At 31.1% G+C, this 13629-nt stretch overlaps 2 protein-coding genes across 2 annotated transcripts; both read right to left on the reverse strand.

Annotated features, from left to right (window-relative positions):
* Window positions 1-832: 832 nt before the first annotated feature.
* On the reverse strand, window positions 833-8575 carry LOC117931835 (integrin-linked protein kinase 1-like). Its single transcript, XM_034852907.1, has 12 exons — window positions 8164-8575; window positions 6533-6769; window positions 5878-5952; window positions 4656-4736; window positions 4372-4466; window positions 3820-3940; window positions 3656-3735; window positions 2789-2851; window positions 2542-2654; window positions 2376-2461; window positions 1685-1803; window positions 833-1181 (listed from the first exon to the last, which is right to left on the reverse strand). The coding sequence occupies exons 1-12, from the start codon at window positions 8197-8199 to the stop codon at window positions 1049-1051; spliced, it is 1239 nt and encodes a 412-aa protein (XP_034708798.1). The 5' UTR covers window positions 8200-8575; the 3' UTR covers window positions 833-1048.
* A 1699-nt stretch (window positions 8576-10274) lies between these two features.
* On the reverse strand, window positions 10275-11116 carry LOC117932717. Its single transcript, XM_034854009.1, has 2 exons — window positions 10660-11116; window positions 10275-10465 (listed from the first exon to the last, which is right to left on the reverse strand). Exons 1-2 carry the CDS (start codon window positions 11022-11024, stop codon window positions 10360-10362), a joined length of 471 nt encoding a protein of 156 aa, XP_034709900.1. The 5' UTR covers window positions 11025-11116; the 3' UTR covers window positions 10275-10359.
* Between the last annotated feature and the right edge of the window lie 2513 nt (window positions 11117-13629).

The raw sequence follows: 13629 nt of genomic DNA on the forward strand, positions 1-13629 counted from the left end.
AGAGTTAGAAAAATTGTTAATTATTCATATTCCATCAATGAGTGATTTTAAGGTTGCAATGCTCGTTTCAGATGTGAAAGACAAAACCCAAGAACATGTTTTCAATGGATTCAAGTATGTCTTCCGATATTATTATCCTATAGATTTAACATGAGATCCTAACATATATATTATTCCGTTGATCAGATTCTATAATCATTCTGCATGATTTGTGATTTTCTAACACTTTATAGTATGTAGTTTAAAGAATATCATAAAAAATTGTAATTATATTTTTTGAAATATCATTATTTTTTGCACACACAAAGGCTTAAGCTACATATTTGCATAGGGACAATGACAAAATCATCACTAGCTCATCCAAATGTAGCCCCACTACTTAGTCCTATGACTCGTCCCAAGTTGAGAGGAGTCATCTCATATAACCTTTGAAGTTTAATTCAACATGATGAAGTTACAATTCAGCTTTCATACCTAGCACAAGAAGTTTATAGCTAGCACCCAAGGTTTATGTCTGAGCTAGCATAACTACTAATTTGATGTCGTACATCTTCATTTGTGCTATGTTCGGTTTAAAGAAATAAAATATGAAAAAAAAAATCAAATATAATTAAAATTTATCAAAAACTTATAAGTTTAAAAATTATTTAATATATATATATATAAGAATTAAAATAAGTGAAATGTATTCGAAAAAAACATATAACCATAATTTATTGACTTTCAATTTATTTTTTATTTTTCTTCATTTTCTTCTTATTTCACCTCAGATTTGTCCGGGAACCAACATAGCCTTAGACCGTTGTTTAAGAGAAGCCAAACCAGGCTAGTAGAGATATAATAGTGTAACCATTATGAAGAATACATAACCATTTACATGGTATTCATGTGATTGATCTTTAAGTATATATACATATAAGAGTAGGGGAAATCCATTTTTAACAAACTAGAATGAATAAGGAAAATACATTCCATAAAGGGAAAACAAACTCAACTGAAAGGAAACGATTCGTACTAAAGCCAGAGCAAGCTGAATCTTTCTCATAAGTCATAAGATATCACAATCATGGCAAGCTGCTTTCTTATCTAGCATACTCACTTGTATTTCCTCTAGCTCCAAAATTATGGCTTCAAATGTAGGCCGCACTTCTGGATTCTTGTGCCAGCAGTTTCTGAGAAGCCTAAGTCACATAAATCACGGTTACTCTTACATGAAAGAAGAATCAGGGCATGTTTGACAATACTTTCGAAGACAGTTCTAAGAAAACAGTTTTTGACTACTGTATTCAAAAACAGTTCATAATTATTTTCAAAAACAAAATTTTTCACCTTTTTATCCATTTAAGGTACTGAACACCTTTACAATAAAAAAGTTCCCAAAGTATTCTCCCAATTGTTTAAAACGTTTTACAAAAAAACAACTGAAAACAATTTAAATTTGTTCTAAAAAATGACTTATTTTCTTAACAAATTCATACAAAATTGTTTTTTGACAAACCCATTTTCTAAGTTAAAAAACCGTTTTCTATTCTTTAGAATAGAAAACTATTTTCAAGAACAATTTCCAAACAGTCCTATATTCCAATACATGGGTTACTCACCTATACAACATTGTGGCTAATTTTTGTGAATTTTTAACCTATCATAGTTGAGGAAAGCAGCTAATGAAAATTCAGTTGCTTACGTCTTGATGGGTCTAGGGTATACATATGAGGAGAAAGGAGGCCGGGAATCTTCATATGCTTGCTTTTCTGCAACATACTCTGGGTTTTCTGCTCTCTTTGATGTTTTCCCATGGAACATCTGTAGGCAACACCCATAACCATTTTTGAGATACTGATGATCAAACTTATCCCACAATGAAAACTTTCTAAACAATTCAAGATGGTCACTACAGAAAATGCGCATTTCATGATGAGTTGGTGCAAAAATTTATCTGCAAATCTCAAAAGTTCCAGTTCAATTCTAAACCCAAAAAGAAAATTAGGGTTTTGTTTGATAACGTTTTCTAAACAATTCTTAAAGAAAACATTTTTTGATAATAGTTCTTAAAAATATTTTTTAATTATTTTCAGGAACAAAATTCTATTTGGAAATTTAAATATGAAAAGTAGTTTTCTCAAGTCATTTTTTGTGAAAGTACCATGCATGTATTTATATAAAATACAAAAACCTTTAAAGTATTCTCCATTTTTCAATTGTTTCTTATAATAAAAAAAACACTTGAAAATTTTTTAAATTTGTTTCAAAAAAGGTTAAAACAAATTATCAAAAAATTATTTTCAATCAAAATTTTACCAAATATGTTTTTTGAATAAGAAAACTGTTTTACATAACAGTTACTACAACCCCTTATTTTTTTCATTTAGTTTTACCTCATGTACTATTACAGCAAAGGAGAAGACATCAATACTCTTCCCATATGATTCTCGGCGATAAACCTCAGGTGCCATGTAACGATCTGAAAATGTCATAAAATTGTCTGAGAATTTTTTCAAATTCAAAAAAATGTTTGACTTTCAGTAAGATGGAAAATCTTACATGAACCTGTTCCTCCAGTCATTTTGTAACCAACTGCATCTTTTTCCTGAGCAATTTTGCATAGACTGGAGACTGTAACCTTAAGGTGCCCTGCTTCATCTTGTAACACATTTCTGTGAGAGAGATGAAAGGACTGTGAGACATTCTTTCTCTGGTATTGTATTGGAAGATAGTTGGATTTCTGACCAAACCCACCATTTTAATGCCCTCAAAATAGACTTTTAACACAAAATTCAAGTTGCAATACCTTGGAGTCAAATCCCGGTGAATTATAGAATGTGGTTTAAGCTGGTGAAGATGATTCATCCCTCTGCAGAGTTTGCAAAGAATAAGTTCATCAGAGGAGTTACAAGTGAATGAGGCACTAGAGGGATACATGTTAATTGAGTAGGAATAACTTTAAATACAATAAAGAGCTCTGAAGTAAAATTATTATAGTTGCTTGTAATTTCAGTAGAAAATTAAAGGTGTTTTTTGCAAGGGGAAACAAGGAAAGGAAAAGTTAAAGAAGCCAGCATTAGTGGAAGATGCTCACGATATTATCTGAACAGATGCATAGTTCAGAATCAATGTAGGAGATGTTTAATCATATTCACTAACAATCCATATTTATTTCACAATAGGAAATTCAAGATCTGATATGTATCTGTTAAAATTAAACTAAAATAAAATAAAAAGCAAACAAACATTAAAAGAAAATACTATCAAGGATCCCATCAACAGTAAGTTAAAACAATCCAAATTAATATCTGTGTCATGAGAAGCCAGGATAGTATTCCAGAGAGAACAAAATGAGACAAGCACCTCAGTCTGTGTTGTGAATGAGTCAGAATGCATGGGGATCTACATTCAAATGCCTCGTATGTAAATCCCGTTTAAGATTATGCTTATTCAGATGACGGATCAATCGAAGATGAGAGAACAGCACGGAAAACCCAAAGAACACCTAGATTTATGTTTATTATAAAGGAAAACAAGCAATGTTAAATTGAATGGCACTGCTTCATAGGGAAAGAGCATGTCTCATTAGAATGCTTCCAGAAGAAACTACAGCTTGTATCAAAACTAGAATTGGTACACACAACCTTCAGGAAAGAAAACCCATAAAATGTACCTTGCAATATCTAAAGCATAGGCCACAACTACTGGTGGATCAAGTCTTCCTTTCTTTCTCAAAATATCATACAAACTTCCCTAACCATTTAAGTCAATGGAAAGATCAGAGAGTGGAAATACAAAAAAAAAAAAAAAACTCAAAACCAATTATGAAAATCTCACATTTCGAAGATACTCAGTGAGGAAAATAAGGCGATCAGAGTGCTTTGTAAAACCAAGGAACTGCACTATATTAGGGTGGCACAGCTTCTGCCATAAACCTAGTTCCCTCAAAAAGGTATTCCTGTAAAACAATCAAAGTTAGGGGTACAAAATATAACATAATTAAGAAAGGTTTTCCATAGGCTTGAATTTGGTGATGATTTCAGAACATGGTAAATGAAAAGGTGAAAGTAACTAGCATTGTCAGTCTTGCTTGATGATCTTGGAATAGATGAATGCTATGCAGTATTACAACTAGAAGTCTATATGATACTTTATTTGTATACAAATTGCCATGTAAAACAACAGAGTTAACATCAAAACTAATTGTATTGTAGTTTTTCTAGTTGAATGCATGCATGTCATTTTCCTAGTCTTAGATTCTCTTTCCATCTGTTGACACTAAGAAGACTACAAAGTTAGTAACACCAACCCGCTCTTTAATATGAGAAGCAAGTGTCAACGGGCTTCATAAATCAATAGCAAGTCACATCATAAGATGGAGAAACTCACTTCACCCTTGGATCTGATGAAATGGAGGAATAAATTATATTTGCAGCAACTTCTGTTTCACGCCACCTCACTAAATAAACTTCACCATATGCTCCCTGCTTCCATGCTACATATTTTTAGTGCAGACCAAGTATATAATAATAGAATAAATAGACAGGTTAAAGGTAGAAAGGGTTAAATATTTCAAAGGAGCTTGTTTTGCCTAAAATTAGTAGTCTAAAATGGGTGTAAGCTGTCCTGACTGTAAATATTTGTCTGAAGAAAATGAAATAAAGAGAAATTACTTCTCCAATAAGAGTTGCTTCATCCATGTCCACCTCAGCATAATCAATTTCATAGCATGGAATCTTAGAGTCAAGCCCCACCTGAACAGGAGGAGGACAAAAAGTACACAGTTAATTTAGATGAATTTAAAATAACTAATCAGATAATATGCAAGACACACCATAACAAAGCATATAAACAAGAACAGTGTCAGAATCAGTGTGTGACATCACTCAGATGCAGAGAAATTGCGAAACTTAAACATAGGGGCTTGCATAAAGAACCCTGAAGAAAAATGTCTGGAAGCTTTAGAGGCTCAAGGAGTTAATGTGTGATATGCACAAAATGATAACCTAATTGACAATTCCTTCATCACCTTTTAATTTTCAAATTATTATGATCTATTTTCACGTAGTTGGAGTTCTCCAATACTTTTCACACCCTCTTTCCTTGATTTTCTAGTTTAAGGAATTTGAGCTGCTACCAAGCAATTAGTTTTTCATTACTTCTTTGTAAATGTTATCTGAAGCCAAAAGGCACAGATCAGTAGACAACTTAAATAATTAAAAAGCTAACTCGTTGCATATAGTAAAAGGAGGCCCCAGACACATGAGTGTTTTATATGGTATATAGGACATGAAAACCTTAAACTTACTGAAATTTTGACTTTGGAAGAATTATTTAAGAGGGGCTGACTAAAAAAGCATCCAAATCAGCAACCTAGTAGAATATTGTATTCATTGACACTGTGACATGAAACTGATAACGGTAAATATGCTTATGTTTCTTATCTATGACCTTTCACTTCTTAAAAACTAAGGGATATGAAGGTTGTGGTTTAGCCACCCACATTTTCGATGTAAAGGTCAATTCAATCCGTCAAAGAAGCAAAAAGGAATATCCAACACAAATACAAAAGCCCTCCCCACATCCATCTGTCATCAAATTCTTTTTTTTAGTAAGATAAAGACTTTTTAACTTGGCAGCAGTAGTATTTGTGTAGTTGACGACTCTGTGAATTTTTTTTTTTTATCATTTAGGAATAATTTATATTTGCATGGTTTCATAACCAATTATTCATGATTGGGAACAAATATGATTGATAAGTGTCATGTACAAGTACACATTAGTTATTTGAAAGTATCAAGACCAAAGCAAATCATGTATATAAAAGAAAGCAACTGTTTCCTTACTTAGTGTTAGTAAAAACTTCACATTATTACACGTTAAAAACGTATATACCGGATCTATTCCACCCTGAGCCTCCAGTATCTCACATATCTTCTCATGACCAAAGCTACGAGCATCTGAAAGTGGCTGCAAAACAATCATATCAATATGTGGGTTACATTCAATTATGTTCTACAGGGAAAAGAACATAATAATTCCAACAAGAATATCCTTTAAGGTGATTGCATAACAGCAAGGCTAACAGGAATAATCTGCAGCAATCTGCATAGGCATATTGGAGTGAAAGATAACATTGCAAAAATAATTGGGAGATACTCGGCCCTTATGAAATTATTTGAATAGCACCTCAAGTGACAAGGAAGTGCTGACGCTATGTATAATATGATATCGTCAGTGATTAGGATATAGTAGCTAGTGATGCATGGAAGGGACCAACTCAGCACAATAATTAATTGTGAGCAGAAAAAAAACAAAGCAAAACAAAATTAAAGTAGTAAAGTTCCTCGGAGATTTCTGGATTGCCTTGCCATGTGATTGCCACCACCAGCAATTTTAGCACAACCCTGATGCAATTATTGACAAATATATGCAGATCCAACATCATGTCAGACTGGTGGCAGAAGTTTCTGCTACAAAATACTTGTTCAACACCTCAGAATGCCAATGGAATAAATATCAAGGATAAAATCGTATAAACAAAACTTACAGTGCGACCCCAACGATCAATGGGGTTTGCATCAGCTCCTTTCTCAAGAAGTAAGACAACAATTTCTTCACAGCCTTCACAGGCTGCTAAATGGAGTGCTGTTCTTTTATCATAGTCAGCCAGGTTGGCTTCTACTCCTTTCTCCAACTCTTGTATCACACCTGCCTTTTCACACTTACTAGAGCAGTGGAGAAGCCGATACGGTCCTTCTGAGTCCATGGTTTGCGGTTGCATCATCTGTTGAAAAGTGGAACTTCATTTCTACTTTGAATAACACCATATTCACTCAAATTTTTATAAATTCATCTTAAAAATTACAGAATAATCATTCTCACATATGTTCATAAAATTTTCTACAAAAAACTGTTAGTAAGGAAGCATTTGATCTCTTTTCTGGCTTTACATTCCATCAAAACAAATGGAACAAGTCAATTTCTCAGGTTCTCTGTGAAAGATGAGATCTTATTTCTATTTTGAATAACACCACATCTGTATTCACTAATAAGTCAACAATTATGAAATCTTAAGAAATACAGTGCCATTAAGTGAAGTTTTATAGTAAAATTTGCCAATTTGTTTTCAATAGAAACAAACATGTAGAGTTAATCCCTCATGCTTGCATCCTCTGTTGAAAAGTGAAATTAATATATGTAATGAGTTCCTCTTAATTGTATAAATATATTTTAAAGTGACTACAAAACTGTATCAGAACCAATCCCTAACTCCGTCTGATTCCTCAAGGAGTGTCTACCTAGTCTTTTAACCCGTAAACCCATGGGACACAACATGGATGTCGTGTTTGTCTCGGGACCTAGACAACAAAGGGTGTTTATCCAATCCTACAATTCACATTCCCATAAGACACGACGAGGACATTGTGTTTGCATAGGAGAGGAGGGTGATTGTGTGTTTGTCTAGTCCAGTGACTTGTAATCTCATGAGACACAACGAAGAAGTCTTGTTTGCATAGGGGAGAAGGGTGATCGTGATATCCTACTTCGGATAGGGAGAGAACTTAAAAGACAATTCCTTCCTCACTTTTTATTTTCTAATATACTGTTATTTATTTTCACATAGTTGGAGTCTCAATTTCAGGCCCCTTGTCACCTAGTTTTCTATTATAAAGAATGCAATTAGCCTTTAGTTACTTCTTTGTTTTGGAGTTCTCCCTTCCCCCATTTTGCTTGGTATGAAAACAAATGGTGATTTTGATTGCATCCAAATTAATTTCTATTTTGAACAACTCTATATCTATATTCACTAACAAATTAACAATTTTTATCCTCTAATCTTAAAAAACACAGACAAACAAGTGAAGATTGGTGGTAAAATTTGCTACTAAATACTATTACTAAGATAAACATTTTCTCTCTTTTCCTGATCTTATTTCCGTGGAACCAAACATGAGGTGATTCCTTGTGCTTGCATCCTCACTTTGAGACTATATTTCTATTTGAACTAATCACTATATTCTTCTTCCAAACTAATCTTACAATCTTCATAACTGCCATGTCCGTACTTGGGAAAATTTGTTAATAAAAATTAGCAATGGAAACAAACAGCCAAATTAACACAATAATTCAAACTTCAGATTATAGAATTGCGAGAAAAAAAGGGAAGTAAGTGATTACCTTGGAAGGCGGTGAAGAACATCTGCAATCATCCATGGAAGAGTGAGAACTCTCACAAAGCCAATAGTACTGATATCAGAGAATTGAAACTGCACTCTGTGGAATTGAAGCTTATAATCGATGCAAGTGATGGTTAAGGAGGAATAATTCAAATGTGATGGAGAAATCTAGGATATGGTGTGTCTTTTTCTTGGATTGAATATGATAACAACTTAGTTTTTGTCGCCTGAATTGATCAAAGTGCTGATTGCTTGTCGGGAAAACTGTGGAAAGCGACAGGAAAAGGGAGTTGGGATTTTCCATTTCCTGGGTTTTTCTCCGTTGTTGATCGTTCAAGGCTTTACTGAATAGAAACTTTCGTTTATTTGCCTCAAGGTTTTCTCAGCAACCAAACGGACGGTTAGGGCCCTTTTTTCTATTGGCGGGATTCAGATTCGTCGAGAAGGAAGGTCGTGCCATGAGGACAGTGATACGACGTCGTTTTAGGTATATTGTATTGGCAATTTAGGTTTTATTATTATTATTATTTACTTTCAATTTAAGAATTCTATTTTTTTTTTTGTTATTATCCTATCATATAAACTTGTAATAATAATAAAAAAAATCTTTTAATTGAAATTATTTTATAGGGATAGTGAAATTTAAAAAAAGTAAATATGAAATTATAATTTTAAATGTTCATTATTAATTACTCAATTTAATAAGTTTATCACACAATTTTTATATTTAGAGAATATACTTAGTAATTTTTTATATTAAAAATTGGTTGTGAAAACGGGTTGCTTTTTAAAATAATCTTAAGGTGTTTTTAAGTTTTTTTTTTCATATAGTATGCTAAGAAATACTTGAGTGCATTTATCAAGAAAACTGTTTTTGATATTTCGGTTTTCAAACAAAGTTTAATTCCTAATCTCTATTTTTTGAAAAAAAAAAATAGTTTGTATGCAAAATACAATAATTCTTAAAAACTTGCCTAAAAAATAATAATTTTAAAAAAATTTAGGTATTAAATTTTTTTTTAATATATGAAAATTTCATATTTAAAAAAAATAATTTTCAATAATATAAGGTAAACTCATTCTTTCAATCCATAAAATTATGTTACTATGATTTCAAATATAATGGTGATGATAACGACAATGATAATGATAATGATATATAAACATATATAATTTAAAGTACCCACATAAGTAAATATACTATTTTGTTATTATAAGATAATTTAATGCATATAATTTAGTGTGCTATTTAGAATAAATGACGAAAACAAAGTAATAAAGACTAGTTTAGATAATTAAAGTTGTGGTATAGTCTTGTTAGCTCAAGATTTCACAAATATAATGCAAAAATATTATTAATGCTACTTGTCTTGATTTGTTTTTATAAATCTCTTAGTTTATTTTATAATTTAATTGAAGTATTTTATTTGAAAATATTTTTTCAAAAAACACTATAAATGATTTTTCAACATTATAAGTGACTTTTAGATTTATAAAAGTCTTTCTTAAATTTTGTCAAATATCTTATTTTTATTCAAAAACATTTTTTAAATTAAAAGTTTACTCCATTCAAAACACTCTAAAAGAATAATTCAAATTATCTAAAATTTGCTTAAAAAAATAACATATCTTCAAAATAAAATAAAAGTGCATGTGGTAGTATTAACTTAAAGTGTTGTTCTTGAAGTGTTTTTTTTTTTTTTTGGAAAATCACCCTATAAGTGTTTTTTTAGATTTTTAAAATTGTTTCATAAATTTTGTCAAACAATTATTTTTTTCAAAAATAATTTTACACTAAAAACATTTTCAATAAAAAATATTTTGATAAAATTTTAAAAATCTTAAAAATTTAGGAGTAATTAGCAAACTTTTGAAAATTATTTTCTAAATAATTTAAGAATAATCCATTGATTTATATCTAAACTACAAGAAGTTAACATACTCTTATTCCATGAATTCAATTACTTCAATGATGACAATTGAAAAATGTTATCAAGTCTATATATATGGATATGACAAAATGAAAAAGGCAACACATTTTTTTTCAATATAACGTCACCATAATTTTCAACAAAATAAAAAATACAATAATAGAAAAAAAAATACTATATGTACTACCCAATGTAGAAATAGTCCAATAGCAATAATGGAAGAAAAAGAGTGACAAATATAAAGTTAAAATGTTGTATTTTATTCTTCATTCCATGGAGGTAATGTTGATTTGGGAAGTTTTGGAAGAAAATTCATCGATATCATCTCTATTGGTGGTATAGCTTGGTGTACTCCCCCTCATTGAAAACAATCTGCAATAATTAAATAAAAAAACAAATAAAGTGACGAATAAAAAAAAAATTAATCAAAGAAACTATTATATATATAATATTGAAAAGTATTTTTTCCATAACTAGGGTTTGTTTGGGTTGGAGAAGGGGCTTTTCTTCATTCTCGTCCCTTTGTAAAACAAAATAAATGTAAGATAATTATATAATAAATAAACCTCTCAAATTGGGCATTCAGCTCCCCTGTGACGACCTCCAACTTTTGCTTCTTCATCTGAACCTCGCGGCCCGGAGTTATGGTCTCAAACATCGTCGGAGGCCGACCAAGCCTAACCGTAGACCGTGACGTCATCGGCGGCCACAGAACCTGCAGATTCAACTGACACGGCTCCCTTCCTTTCTCAGGATCGGAGACCTGGCAGCGGTCCAGCTGCCTTCCGTTCACATGATCGGCGACCTTCTGCCAGCGGTCTGACGTCTCGTCCGGGAACATGACCAGCGCCTGCTCAAAAACTTGGTTTTCGCTGCCCATAATGCACCGATATTGTTTCTCAATCTCGACCATGGAGTCTGGTTTATTCATGATATGTACGGAAAGAAGTTTGATTTTGGTAGGAGATCATCATAGAGTATAATGGTTTTTCGGATTTCGAATTCAGAACTAGACGGAGTACGGTTAGGCTCTTTTTGCAACTCTCCTAAAAAATTAGGTTTTTTTTTTTTTTAATAACAAATTTGAAGTATTTTGAATTCTATTTGATTGTGTTTTGTAAAAATAAATAAAATTTATTTAATATTTATTATTAATTTTTTCCTCTTATCCAAATATATCATTCAATTCTTCAATCAATTAAATTTAATTTTTTAAAATACTTAATTATTAGATTATAGATAATTATTGAACAAAAATTTTCATCTCTCATTTACATTAGTTATTCGAACAAATTAAAATTTTATTGAGATTACATATTAATTTTTTCTTCTTTATTCTAACATATCTTTCATTTCTTTAATGAATTAAATTTATTTTTTTATTACTTTTATGTTTGATTAAATAATTTGATATTATATGTCTATATATATATATATATATATATATTATAAAATTGTTTAAGGTTTGGATGTTATTTTTTATCTTTTAAAAACAAAAAGTGATAATAAATCCTATATAAAATATAAAAACTTAAAAAAATTATATTGATAAGGTAGCCGTTTTTAAAATTGGATTAAAAAATGTATTTTAAAAAGAATTTTTACATAAAATTTTAAATTTTAATTTTTTAAAAAGAAAGTGCATGAAAATCAATCGTTAATTTTGCTATCTAGTCAGTAACTTTGCATAATTAACACTCATAATTTGCGAAATACTCTTTATTTTTTAAGTTTCCTATTATTTGTTTTTTTTTCCATTATTTTTTCTTTCCCTTTTCATTATATAACTAATATCAATTCTTTAATTTTTACAAAGCCTGCAATTTTAATTCATTAGTTACCATTTACGTAAAATTAGATAAATATGAACTCTTAATAAACATTAATTTTGATTTATTGAATAAAAATGAATGAAAAAAACTCTAAGAAAAGAAAAATAAAAATATGTTTTTAATGTTATATTAATAATTAAAATTTAATATCGATATTGGTAAAAATAATTATTTAATTGACTTAAAATTAAAATTATATTAATAAAAATACATTTTAGAACAAGGTTTATTAGAGAACTATTTATTAGAGAAAGTTAATATTTATCTTTTAATTTAAATATTAATATTTATTTATTTATTATTAGTTTGAATTAAAGTACGATCTTGAATTAGAGTAGGATAATAGAACTCAAATCTTATTTCTATATAAATATTTGTATAAAATTGGCATGATAAATTTTTAATAAAAAACTAATTTTTGATTTTTTTTAATAAGGTAATTTTAGATCAATTTTAAGATGTTAATTATTTTAATGTATTTTTAAGAGATAATTGAAATTACGTGAAATCATATGAACATTTGAGAAAATAAACGAAAAAAGCTATTTTTAAGGATGGTTTTTGAAAAACTCAAGAAAATTATTTTGAAAATAAAGCACAACATGGTAAAAAGCAAATAGGTAAGTGTAGACCCCCATTTGGGGCTCACTTTTTTGCAGCCTCTGTTTGCCAAGTGTCACAATCTCATAGGGCCACGTGTTGATTCCTGGTTGGCTACTAGGGAATCACAATAGTGGATGGGAGATGCTATGGGAATGTGACACTTGTCAAGAAGAATCAAGGCGATCGTGTTTTCGGTTATAGGCAGCAGGCTGTTGTCTGAAAGGGCGGGGATTTGGTTGCTGATTTTTCAGAGGAGGAGCGGATGAGAGAGAGAGGAATCCTTTGGCAGAGAGGGTGCTTTTTGGGGTGCTAGCTAGAGATATTTTGAGGGGGGGGAGGGTTAGAAAAAGTTTGCTTGAGAGGGAAGCCAGAGAAAAAGGGGGACACAGAGTTTTCCATTTTTCTGAGAGAGAACCAGAGAGTGAGAGTTTTCTGGAAGAAGGAGGCTACAGAGACAGGGAATGAAGTAGAATATCTGGACACATAGCTAGTCTCGTCGGAAGCTTTTTTCAGGTGCGTGTACTAGACCATCTGTTCATTATGGTTGGTTTTCCTTGTATTATTGTGACTGTGCAATGAATAATCCACACCTTGCTCTGCATATGAAACTGGATTAAGAGTGATCTAGCTTTTCTTAGCTTTTCTGTGTGTATCTGAGGAATATTCTTGGATCTTGTATCCATCTGATGTTATCAAATCACCCACGTTCCGCTGCCTGAAGTGGTCCAACACTTGGCCACGTCCTTCATCATGCAGCTGCTATTAAGGAGCACGTTTCTCTCAACTGCTCATCGTGTGGCAAATCAGAGAAACGTGGCTTTGATGGGAAGCCATGTTTTCTTTGTATTTTAAATATCCGTCTTGGTCCCGAGCTCCTCTCTCATGCTGCTGAAAATTTTCAGAAACTACACCATCCAGAAGGAGAGATAGAGCTTTGGAAACCAAAGACTTGCAACCCAACAATGGCTGGAGGTAAGTATGGCATAAGTTACATTCTATATGCATTATGAATTGCTTACATTTGGTATCAGAGCATTGAAAATTCTTATCTCTGCCTTGATATTTATTTTGCTGGAGTTTATGGTTTCTCTTTTGGTTGTA

This window comes from Vitis riparia, chromosome 15 (assembly GCF_004353265.1).
Source record: "Vitis riparia cultivar Riparia Gloire de Montpellier isolate 1030 chromosome 15, EGFV_Vit.rip_1.0, whole genome shotgun sequence".
In the NCBI taxonomy this organism is placed as follows: Eukaryota; Viridiplantae; Streptophyta; class Magnoliopsida; order Vitales; family Vitaceae; genus Vitis; species Vitis riparia.